General features: G+C 26.3%; 1 protein-coding gene across 2 annotated transcripts; it reads left to right on the top strand.

Annotated features, from left to right (window-relative positions):
* The first annotated feature begins 9,903 nt into the window (after nt 1-9,903).
* LOC112751946 (uncharacterized) lies at nt 9,904-13,116 on the top strand. 2 transcript variants are annotated; one of them, XM_025801283.3, is made up of 2 exons: nt 9,904-11,197; nt 12,059-13,116. In XM_025801283.3, exons 1-2 carry the CDS (start codon nt 10,591-10,593, stop codon nt 12,889-12,891), a joined length of 1,440 nt encoding a protein of 479 aa, XP_025657068.1. In that variant the 5' UTR covers nt 9,904-10,590; the 3' UTR covers nt 12,892-13,116. The 2 variants fall into 2 exon arrangements, with proteins under 2 accessions (XP_025657068.1, XP_025657067.1); XM_025801282.3 differs by having other exon boundaries at nt 10,045-11,197; nt 12,056-13,116.
* The last annotated feature ends 322 nt before the right edge of the window (nt 13,117-13,438 follow it).

Here is a 13,438-nt window from a genome sequence, read left to right as displayed (position 1 = left end):
CAAAGAAGTTTGATGACATCAAAGGTGGAGCCTTGGAATGAAGCTTTAATCGTACGGGATTTTTACTTATCCAATATTTAGGTTGTTTATAGAGACAGGACACTGAGACAGGGGTACTGAAACACAAAATCGTGTTTAGCAAATGAGATATAAACAGAGACAATGTGTTCAGAGACACTGAATTAGTATATTTTGTGTCCATCCTGACAGGAATGACACGTGTCAGGATGGACACGAAGACAAATGACACAACTTATTTTTTATTTTTTCTTTCATTATTCTTGTTAATTTTTTATAATTATATTTTTTATTATTATATTTTTCATCTCAAATTTTTTGAATGAAAAAAATGAGAATAAATTAAATTTTTATAATTTGTTCTAGTTTATCACTAAACAGAATATAAGAACACAAAATTTTGTGTCTCTATCTATCAGTGTCTTATCCTGTCCTATCCTCAGTATCTTGTCCTATCCTATTCTTAGAAATAAACGCAGCCTTATAGAAGGGTACGGTTGTCAAAAATTATAATTCATATGTGTATTTTTTTTTATTAATATGTGTATAGATTTTGTATAATATGTGTAAATTATTATATATGCTTATTCATGTGTGTAAACTTAAATAATTATTCTGATATCTTTTTAAAAATTAAAAAATAAGTTATGTTCTCTTTCTATATTTCTGTTAAGATAAGTGTGATAGTTAATCATTCATGAATAAAACTTATAATGTCAAAAAGAATAATCAAATTATAGATGTTATTAGTGGCCTCTTTTATCCACATAGTGATTGAATTAATAAGGTTTAAGCGAGTTAAATTTATGAGCTATCCTATTACTAGATCTCTTAATAATTAACGTGAGAGAAGAAAATAATTCTAAAGGATTGTGCTAATTAAAAGTTTTAAAATAATTTTTTTGTTGCTTCTCTCATATATATATATATATATAGTAATAGGGTTGTTTTTCATGTATTTAATATAAAATAATGACACATTTAACTAATTTAAATAGTTAAAATTTAGCTGAAAATATTCTTTTAGAAGATGTATTAAATATATTCTAAAATTACACAAATATTTTCTAAAATTTATATATAGGTTAATTTTATGAGAATGTAAATGATACAATAATACATTAATTATCCATTATTTAATTCAAACACAATATTCTAAATTCCTAATATATTTTTTGACATATTATTCTAATTAATATTTCAAAACATGCACTACTCACTTAATTAATTACTTTGATTACTATTAGGTTTTTGCAAAGAGTACTTGACGATGAAGAAGGATTCCAAACATGCATAATGCATGAGTTCAATTCAAACTCGATTATATATCTTTCTCCGAAAGAGAAGTAACATGCAAATAAAAGGAAAGATAATTTAAATTAAACATTGGAATTTTTTTTGTGTAGGGCCATAGAGAAGACCATAATGGATTAATGGCAATATGTGTGAAGTGTGAAACTATATTGATGGTTCAAATGGCAACCAAAAAAAAAAAAAATGGCAACCCCTAATGCCTCCAAAGGTCAGAGTCAGAGACATATTGACCTTATTTAATTTATTTGTGTATGTAGGTATTAGTCCGCATATAGAATAATATAATAAAGAACTAACTTATTTTTAGTCAATTTTTTAAAATTATTTTTTATTTTAAATTTTAACCACAAATTTTAAATTTTTCAAAAAGTATGGATTAGAAACTATTTTTATAATAAAATAATTAAATTAAAATTCAAGTGCACTTAACTTCATGTAAAATTGATAGTTGAGAGCCGTTAGATGACAATTTAATTAGACCTATCAAATTATTGAACGACTCTCAGCTATCAATTTTATATGAAATTAACTGCACCTAAATTTCAACAAAATATTAATTAGTAATATATATAAACTAATTAAAAAATTTTATACTTATTCTATATAATATATAAATTAAACTACTTTAATTATTTTTCCATTATATGTAAATATAAAAATATTATGTGTATATAAAAAGTCAATTAATAAATTAATTAAATATTTAATTTATTTTATATTTTAATATGTATTTTAATATATATCCTATATTAGTATGGTTGATGTAAATAATATAGTAATGCATGCATGACCATAGACAGTGAGTGTTTCAATAATTTTGATGGTAGTTATACCAAATGCTTTGTTTCCTCTTTATTTCAATTTGGATAGGATAGTTTGGCTACCGTCTTTCAAAGAAGTTATTGACTCAACAAATTTGGAAATGCTTCAATGGTTCAAGTTTTTCTGAATAACAATTATAATAAAGTGGAAACTCAGGTGAAGTCGACTTCACATGAAGTTGATACCTGAGAGACGTTAGATGATTTGACTGATTTGACTAAATTTTTATCTAATGGCTCTAAGATATCAACTTCACATAAAGACGACTTCACCTGAGTTTTCACCTTATTATAATAATATATATTTAATTGTAACTTAATTAAATCCCTTGCTTTCTGCTTCACTACTTATTAGTACTTAGTAGCTATACATTAGCTATAATAAAACAATCAATGACCTAGTTAGTTAAAAATAATATAGGATCTATACATAAATTAGGTCATGATACTTTAATTTTCTTCAAATTGTAATAGTAGCCAACAAAGTGATATCTTAGAATGCATGTGTTTGAATGAACATACACCAACCCAACTCTTCTACCTTTTAAAAAAGTTGACTGTGATGATCATGTTTGAGGTTGACCTCTAATTCGCTTAATTAGTGTATGTCTCAATCTTTATATAGCAAGAAATTATGCATGGACTTATTATAAATTATTAAAACTCTTTTGTGCCAGATCTCTATTATTGTTGCTTTAGCAATTAGATTTTGAGCTTAATTTTATTATTATGTATATGGTTTTATTTACCCTATAATTTTTATAAGGTATATATATTGAGACATACACTAAAGTCTTGGCAAATTTAAAAAATAACATACACATATAGTTAGAAACTAGCTAGAATAAATAATAAATAATAAATAAGTCTCTGACTTTTTATCTTAAACATAAATAAGTCATCAATTAATTAAAAATACAAAAGCACCTTTCTTTTAGGTTAGATTTATTTATGAGAACATGATAAGATAAAACACTGAGAACAAAACATAAAAGACAAAGACACAAAATTTTGTATTCTTATATTCTATTTGGTGATAAAATAAAAATAAATTATGAAAATTCAATTTATTCTCATTTGTTTCATTCAGAAATTTTGAGATGAAAAATATAATAATAAAAAATATAATTATAAAAAATTAACAAGAATAATGACAGAAAAAATAAAACATAAGTTCTATCCCTTGTTAGTGTCTTTATGTCTTTTCTGTCAAGATGGACACAAAATATATACTAATTCAGTATTTCTAGACATATTGTCTCTGTCCATGTCTCTTTTGTCAAACACAATTTAATTTTGTGTTTCTGTATCTCTGTCTCAGTGTCCTGTTTCTATAAACAAACGCAGTCTTAGTTTTTAAAATGTGAAACATCTAAATCTCTTTGAAGGACTAATTTATCCTTGTATATTTTGAATAACAAAATTAAAAATATTTTTATATTTTCAATTAGTTAAAGAGTTATGTGCTTTTGAATTAAAAAATTAGGAAACTTTTTTTTCTCTAAAAAGTATATTTTATTAGGTTGGTGTATGTCAATCGACTTAGCTTATCAACCCTAGAAGCATTATATATATTATCCTTTAACTATATTTGTCACAAACCATCTAGATCACACTTCTCAGTTCTCACCTAGCCCACATGTAACATATATCAAGAAATTAATGTGAGAAATTTATTTCTTTTACCAACTTTAGTGGTGTGGAATGTTGAATAATATTATATATATGTTCCATGATTATATAGCTAAATACAATATGGGAGTGTATGTGCCATTAAAGTGCTGGTTTGAATGTATATTTTGGAGTCAACGATATATATTGATGACTAGCAATTGGTTTTGAAATTTAAGAACAAATGCTGGTCAGAATTCTTTTTGAAAGACAGATACCTTAAGTGGAAAGCATTCTCTAAAATTAGTTTTATATTTATTTTTATATTTATTTTTTTTCAAGAATTATTGGTTGGAAGAAGGAATGTTTTTTCCATGTAATTTGAAGAGTAGTGTGTCCATCCATGGATGTGACATAATATGAAAAAAAAGTTTATTTTTCTGCATATAAAAATAAATATTAATTTATAACCTCTAACTAAAATTGAAATGTTTGTGAAGGATGACTAACTTTGTGCTTTGCATAATAATTTTTAAGTGTGCTTTTATTATTTTATTTTTTTAAGTATTTAAATCACAATTTCACTTTATGTAAATTTATTTTCAAATATTCATATAGTTTTATTTTTAGTTCATTTCATTTTTAATTTATGTCAATTCAAACAATATTTAAAATACTTTTAATAGAGCTTGGTTACAAGATAATTTGAAGAACATATGAAGATAATTATCTTACTTGGGATCATTTTTAATTAAAAATTATGTTAAAATGTCTTTTATTTTAAAAATTTAAAAAAGATGTGATTGTTTTTATCATAAGTTGAAGAGAGAGTATTTTAAAAAAAACAAATACTGCAAAAAGTTACTTCATAAAGAGACATATATAAACAAATATTCACATTTTTAATAACTGATATGTTATATGAAGATGAATTACTCTAATATATATTTGTATTTAATCAATTATAATTAATTATAAAAAGAAGCTAGATACAAATAGTTATGATCAATTTTGGTTCCAAAATATAAGAAATTTTTCAAGTGTGCCGTCATATCGGTGTTTCAGTAATTTTTAATCGTTGATCTTAATTATAAAAAATATATATAATATAAGTAATTAAGATCAACAGTTAAAAATCACTGATACATCAGTACGACGGTACACTTGAAAATCTTCCCAAAATATATACCTCTAACTCCTTAGACAACATACATCTCAACATCATTCCAATAGAAATTAGATATCCTTGTCTTAATTCATATATAGAAGGCAGGTTGGCACATACACTAACAATAATATATAATGTACCTTGCCATAACCTAATAATAGCCTAATTGTTTGTTCTCTTAATTCATGCAAATACATTACATTATTTCCCTTATTAAAAATATTTTATTAACGTTTAAATCAAACAATTGATCTACTATTCTATATGTCAACACTATTGTACTATATATTCTTGAATTTTGGTGTGTTGTGTTTTCTATTTTTGAAACTTACAAATGTTAAGCCCCATTTTTAAATATTTAGGATGCGTTTGTTTTAAGTTTTTATTTTCTATTTTTATTTTTTATATTTCTTATTTTTAAAATTTTGTAAAAAAAATAAAAGATAAAAACAGAAATATTTTTCGTTTTTACTAGGTTTTCTTTCTCTCATAAAATTTTCATGAAAACAAAAAATAAAAATAAAAACATAAAAACATAAACTAAACATACCTTTAGATTTTATCATCTCATACTTCCATTTTTTTGAAAAGTAAAAAAAAAAAAGTGACACACTTCCCAATAAATGCTATGATATGTTTAGGGTTTAATAGGAAGTACTTCTCTTCTACTATGCCAACCTATGCCTTGAAATATGACAATAGAATAGCTCTACGCCTCTACGTACATAGCTACATACCAAACCTATTGTCCCCAACATATATTTTGCTATATAATAATAAAGTTTTGGAAGAATTTTAAGTGTATTAACTACCAAGTATATTAATATTTTAATAATTTTAACTATTAATTTTAATTATAAAAAATATATATAATATATATTAATTAAAATTAATTATTAAATTATTAAAATATTAATATTTTGAATATATTTAAAAAATTTTCTAAAATTTTTGTTTTTTATTTTGTTTTTGGATCAATATTTCAGACCATGTTCAAGTTATCTTAATAACGCTATAACAAAAATTATTTAGTGACAAATTTTGGGTGATAAATAATATAATAGTTAAGTATATTTTATTTAATTTATATTTTGTGCGATAGTTATATGTTTGTTATTATTATATGTTATGATTGGTAATTATATTTTTACTGACAATTGTATAATTATCGCTAGAATCTTTTAGTGATAAAATATAAAATGACTAATATTTAATTATTGAATAAATTTATTAGCGATTATTTTTATTGACACTAAAAATAAAATAAATAATCACTTAAAAGTATTTTTTTAGTAGTATGACAATCCAAATACCATTTTCTTTGGCATCAAATGATCGTAATTCTAAATTCAAATTATTTTGAAACAAAACTTGAAAAGAGGCAAATTAAAGTGGTTGGATATTGGTTATGATTTATGAGAACAACTTTTTTTACTCATTTAATTAAAAGGAGAGATATAGATGGGAGAAAAAGAAAGAAAAGGAAAGGAAATCCATAACTACAAGTAATTGAATTTTTTATCCCCCGCTAACCAATCTATTATTGTTTTAATGTTTACGTATAACAATGAAAAATCTAATATCCCCAAGCAGCAAGTAACTATATACTCCATGACCCGTTATTTAATTTCTAAGCCGTTTTATTTAATTTATCATATATATATATATATATATATATATATATATATATATATATATATATATTTCCACACCATTTATTAGACTTATTAATTATTTATGAAAAATGTCTTTGAAAATTATAATATTGACCTTGATTTTTTACTATGCCAACGTTTTTAAATCCAAGTCATAACTATATTAATCAGTCAAATATTGTATTATTTTTAGATCTAATCAATTAGTTTAAAATTTAATTTTAAGTTACAATCTTATTATTTAATGATGATGAAGATGATGAGCTAGCTCTTTTTTATTTTCCATAACTCTAAACATAATATAACAGTTAAATTAATTAGATTTATAAAAAAATATTATTTATATAGTAAAATTAATTACTAAAATTAAGTATTATATATCTATATATAAATACATACGTAATTTAATTTATTTTTAATATATAATTTATATTTTTATATATATTATATATTAATAATTAATTTTAATAACTGATTTTAACATACATATAATATTGTTGTTGTTAAATTTAACCTAATAATTCATATAATTATTATACACAAATCATATTGTTTTATTCATTAAGTGTAATACATATATACTCTATTTAGAATTAGAAACATCAACCGTGAATGCCAAAAACGTTGGCACAATTAATAACGGATGGGAATTCCCACTCGAAATTCATTAACGGATGTTAATTAAGTGGACCTATACTTTTCATATTCTTCTTCATCTTCATTTTCACCAAAGAAGTTAGAAACACATCATAATTTAAATTTTATAAATTTAACAATTAATACACTTTTATACATATAACATCACTAAGTAATTAGTATCTTTGCCAATGAGTAATAACTCAAATGGTATAGTCTCCCCATACTCAATTAAGAGGTTGCGGATTCGAGTTTCCTATATTTGGTAAAAAAAAAAAAGTAATTAGTATCTTTTAAAAATTATGAGAAGTCATTATAACATAAAAAACAAAAATCAAATTTTACTTTGGGAAATATATTTCGTATGTATGTGTATAATAATTTTTTTTAAGAAGAAATTTTGATTTTTTTTTCAAAATTTAATTTGTATTAATAAAGTCTATGTATAATATTGTTATTTGTCATTTGTCTTCTAACCACACGTGTATCATTTCATGATCTGACTCACGGCCACGTTGACATTTTCATTCTTCTTTTAAAGTTTCTAGGATTTGCGATGTCATTATCTCATGCTTGAGCCTCTATTCACTTTTTTTTTTTAATCTCTCTTTATCTAGTTTCTACTTACAAAAAGTTTGGATGCTGAGGCTATATATTTATATTCTAGTTAATAATAATAATAATAATAATAATAATAATAATAATAGAAATGAAGTATTTTTTTACTTTAAAATTTGTTACAAATTAAAAAAAATTAAATTTTATTTCAAAAATTTTTAAATTGCATAACATAGAAATAATTCAATAACAATTTATAATAACAACTTTTAATATTAATAAATTAGACATAATTATTATACATTATTACTGAATTAGTCTTAATTTTTTTAAAATTTAACTATCAGATATAGATTTGATATAAATCGAAAATTTTAGAAACAAAATAAAATTTAAAAATATTTTAAAAATTATTGATAAAATTGACTTTACCCTACTAATAATTAGGGCACGGTACAAACAAACACAAGTGAACATTATTATTTAACTATAGATGAAAACTTAGACACCGTCGACTTCACGTGAAGTTGATAGTTGAAAGCCGTTAGATGAAAATTTAGTCAAATCAGTTAAATTATCTAACGACTTTCAATTATCAACTTCACGTGAAGTCAACTACACTTGAATTTTCCCCTTTAACTATAATCATTTTATTCATTTCCTTCGTTTTTATATGAACGAGTTAAATAAGACTAATGTTAAAAATAGAATATTATTCAACAATGTGAAAGGAATCACCCCCCACGTTCGTCTTCATTCATTCATTATGGAAGGTGGCGACTGAATGGGTGACCCAGTAAACTATTTGACCTATGTGATAGTCTTCAAAGGGTGAATAATATTATTCACATATATATATAAAATTGTAAAAAATGGGAAAATGAGAGATTAATGTTAAAGTACCATTAAATTGTTTAATAAATATCACATATAATAACTTGATTTAATTGCATATGATATTTTATTATTTTGTACATTTTAGAAGAGTCAAAATTCAGAATAGGCGTAACTAAAAAATTATTATCAAGTGTACAAAATAATCAACATTAACATTCCACTGAATTTGAAGAATTCAAAATCATTTTACATTTATGGGTCTAGTGTTCTTGTTCGTGATGAGCACAAAAAACACACTCTTCTCAATTTGGCAACTACATACCTATATCAGAGACGTGCTTTGACCATATACATTCACATGAATTCATTTTTAATTTTTCTCACCCATCTAATAATAATAATAATAACAAGCACATTGATTATATTCCGAAATAAATTCCAGATCAAACTATTCTATTCTATTCTCTTCCAAGTTCATTTCATAATATAATGTAACATTTCAAAATGAAAAAGGTATATGATGCATGTTTCTAGAAAATAATTAGGCAAATTGCCTTTATTAGATACTATGTGAATTTACACCTTTACACCTCCTCATGAATGATTCCAAGCCTAACCCACAATTGATTCATAGCTTATGCCTTTTAGATATCAATTAAATTAAGGCCAGTTTGGATAAACAACTTAATTAAGTTCCTTTTAAAAAAATAGTTTAAATAATAAATGATTATATTAAAAGTAGCTTATAAATAAGTTATTTTGTATTTAGATTTTTAGTTCTAAAAGTGTTTATTTTATAAAAATATAGTAAAAAGTAGTAGTATTATGAGAGAAGTTATTTTTTTTTAACTTCTCTATAAGCTCCTAAATAGCTTCTTAGAAAGTCACAATTTAATTTTAAAAATTACATCAGACATTAATACTACTAATTTTCATAAGTCAAAAACTAAAAAAAATTACTTTTAAAACTTGCCAAACGCGTCCTAAATCCCATCAATGTAAGTTGTAATATAAACTCAATATAATCAACTTGTGTTAGTTGTAATAATAATAATAATGTATGTTGAAACTACACATGCCGGACCCATTAATCTTAATCATGGGCTAATCAACATGCCTAGAGCCCAAAATAATATTATTAAGCATTAACCCATTATTCCTAAGTAGCCAAGTCGGTTAAAACTTAAAAGTTAAAACTAGCTTTTTATACGCAAGAAAATAAAATTTGACTGCTTATAGACTAGTATAGTAATCAAAATTCTTAGTAATCAAATTCAAACATGAACTCTTATGTCTTTTATGTTTCTCTCTCTATCAAAAAAGTACGCCGACAATGCTAGGAGATGCAAAAATGAAAAGACTGCCGCTATAGGTGTTAACTAGTTACTTCTTACTTCCATTTTAATTTGCATATCTTCAATCTTTTTATTTCAGTCAAATTAAAATCCTTTGTTTAGGTGTGAACATACACATACATACCAAGGAAGCTAAGCAACCTTATATACTACTACTCTCTTCCCTTTTTTGTTTTTTTTTTTGTTTTTAAATTAAATAAAAGCTTGGGTTCATGTATTTGTTATAGTACCCCCAATACATATCTGATCTTTTCCTTTTTTGTATTTTAGAATAGCAAAGAGAATTTGATGAACCGAGAATATATATTATTAAATTAATTAAAAAAGAAAAGAAAAGAAAATAATTAATTGGACCAGGAAGTAGTAGCTAGTAGTACGTATAGTACTATTTAATTGGGGGCTATGTAACTCCCACGTTTGATTTTCTCTTAGCTTAACACACCTTATTTATATAAAAACCGTTTCATTCTTCAAAACATCTCAAAGGGTCTCCGAGAAACTAATCAAAATCATAAATTTCTTGGTGGACCTTATTAGGGTAAATATTCATCACCAAAAATAGAAAAAAAAAAAGAAGAAAAGTACAACAAAAAAAAATAAGAACATATTATTTTTACATGTGCTTAGTAACAACGGTGGCGCATCAAAGGGGGTCAGGTGAGTTCATCCGGTTCACGGCGCAGCGTGGCGGTGACGGCGGAGATGAGGAACACGGCGGCGGCGGTGGTGGAAGAAGAAGCAGATCATATGAACAAGAAGTAGGTACGAAGAAAGAAGATGAGGTGGAAAGAATAACAATGCAAGGTTCAATGGAATTGAGTGAGATCATGCTTTCGGCTCTGACAAATAATGTTGTGTCATCGGGTTCTTCTTCTTCTCAATCTCATCAAAGCGGCACCGACTGGTTTGCTGCTGCTTCTCAGCATCATCCTATGATGACGTCAGATTTTGGACACGTGTCGTCTTTGTCTTCTTTTACTTCTTCATCATCATCTTCTGCTTCTGCTTCCTCTTCATGGGTTGGCCAAAAGAGAGGGCGTGAAGAACAACACCACATGATTGGTGCTTCTTCATCATCTTCTTCTTCCTCTTCTCAATCTTATCAATATCAACATCAACATCAACATCATCATAATTTGGTTCAGCATCCTGTTCCTAGATTCTTTGGAACCAATCTTGGTGACTTCAAGGTGCTACCTTCTCATCAACCAGAATCATCTTCAGGTGCAATTCACTTCCTTCACTTCTTTTCTTATCAAAACTAAGTTTTTTTTTTTTTTTTTAACCAGAGACTCGAACATGCAACCTCTTAATTGAGTATAAAGATACACTCTCTTTTAGTTCATATTTTAATCATTTTTTAATATTTTAAAGAAAATTAAAAGACTTGCCAACTTGTTCAAAAAAATTATTGCACCATTAATATATATATATATATATATATATATATATATATATATATATATGAACAATAATGTTTGGAAATAATAAAAAATTAGCTTACACCGTTTAAAGTTATTTTATCTAATATTTATTAATTAGCATTAGAATACTTGAAATAATTTAATATTATGTAATTTTAGATATTGTGTATTTAATATTAGGGATACTTGAAGGATAACACTACTGGGTTATATATATTGCAATTCTGTCTCCCATTTAGGTCATGGGACTACAATGACTTATTTTATATTGCATGCATAAACACTTTTCTCATGAATTGTTTTCTTCCATTTTTTAATACTGGGAATAGATTAATGAACTATAGAACATGATTATGCAACTAATTGAACAATGGCATTTTCTGAGAAATTTCGTTAAGATTAACATTAGTTGCTAATGAAGTTAGTGGTGCTGCATGTTAATCACCTTTCACACTTCCCTCACTTCATTAATTCATTTCATACACGTTTTATTAAAAATATAATTTACATATAGTGGTGCAATTTCATGATCACTTTATTAAACTTAAACTCGAGCCAATTCATAAATAATTTGACTAAATTATTAATTAATAATTCTAAAAAAATTAATTTTAAGGAAAAAATTGGATAATCTTATATATTTTTTTTTCTTATAAAGCAGTGACAGAAGAAGCTTCTTCCATCACCACGGCGGCCACGGCAGCCACCGTAACCACCATGACACCGGCAACGCCGTCGAGCGAAGCGGCATCCTATGAAGAAACAGGGGAGAGAAGGAGAAGGTACAGAGGAGTTAGGCAAAGGCCATGGGGAAAATGGGCAGCGGAGATTCGAGATCCACACAAGGCGGCAAGAGTGTGGCTCGGAACATTCGACACGGCGGAAGCCGCCGCAAGAGCTTACGACGAAGCCGCATTGAGATTCAGAGGAAACAGAGCAAAACTCAATTTTCCAGAGAATGTAAGAGCAGTGCCACGCCCAATTCAACCACCTTTCTCTGCCTCCGCCGCCACAACCACCGCCACCACACATTTCCGCCACCCTCCGCCGCAGATGTACCATCCAGAACCACCACCACCACCACCATTGGTTCATCAGCAGCAGCCACAGTTTCAGGGAAACAATGAGATCAGAGACTATTTGGAATATTCTCTGCTTCTTCAGAGTTCTGGTGATTTTCAACAACATCAACAACAACAAATTAATCAACCACCTTCGAATTTGTTACAACAGTTGTACTATAATTCACAATTGGCGGCGCTTCAATCTTCTTCATCATCATCTTCTTCTTCTTCAGTTGTGCCACCAGCTTCGGTGTTTTCAGCTTCTGCTCAACCTTCCTCTGCTTCACTTCCCCTGTTTCCTAGTCAGCAAATGGTGTTTTTCCGGCCACCGGGAAACCAACCTCACGGCGGCGGAGACAGTTCCGGCGGGTTAAACTTTCTCCCTTCAACTTGGTCAGATACCAGTGGCTATCCACCACCACCTGGTTGATATAGAATCTCTTGTTACTCTCTCTCTCTGTTTTTTTTTTTTTTTTTTAATTTTAAACTTTGTTTATTAAAATATATAACTTTGTATTTGTTTTTCTTTTTCCTTTTTCTTTCCTTATTTTTGAGAAAAAAAAAATTGACCATAAATTCCTTGAACAATTGCTTTTAGGTTTAGAGTTTTTTAATTTTTAATTTATTGAAAAAATATGAGATGGGATTATTATAAGGTTATTAAGAGTTTTTTTTTTAATTTTATTTTCTTAATATATTTGTTGTTTGCCACCTTACTTTTACAAATTAGGTTGGAGATAGAGATATGATTTGTAGATTAAATAATACAGCAAACAATAAATAAATAAATAAATAAATAAATAAAAAATAAAAATATGAAGTATAAAATTTATTTTTTTTTTTATTAAAAATAGGAAATTTAAACTCACAATCTCTTAATTGAGTTTGGAAAGATTATACCATTTGAACTATAATTCATTGGCGAATTTCTTATCGTTAAAGTACTTGGGTATTTGTATTTGTATGATAAAGAGTTT

The sequence above is a fragment of the Arachis hypogaea genome, chromosome 15, assembly GCF_003086295.3.
Source record: "Arachis hypogaea cultivar Tifrunner chromosome 15, arahy.Tifrunner.gnm2.J5K5, whole genome shotgun sequence".
In the NCBI taxonomy this organism is placed as follows: domain Eukaryota; kingdom Viridiplantae; phylum Streptophyta; class Magnoliopsida; order Fabales; family Fabaceae; genus Arachis; species Arachis hypogaea.
The sequence above is the reverse complement of the archived record's forward strand: the minus strand, read 5'-3'. Positions and strand labels throughout refer to the sequence as shown.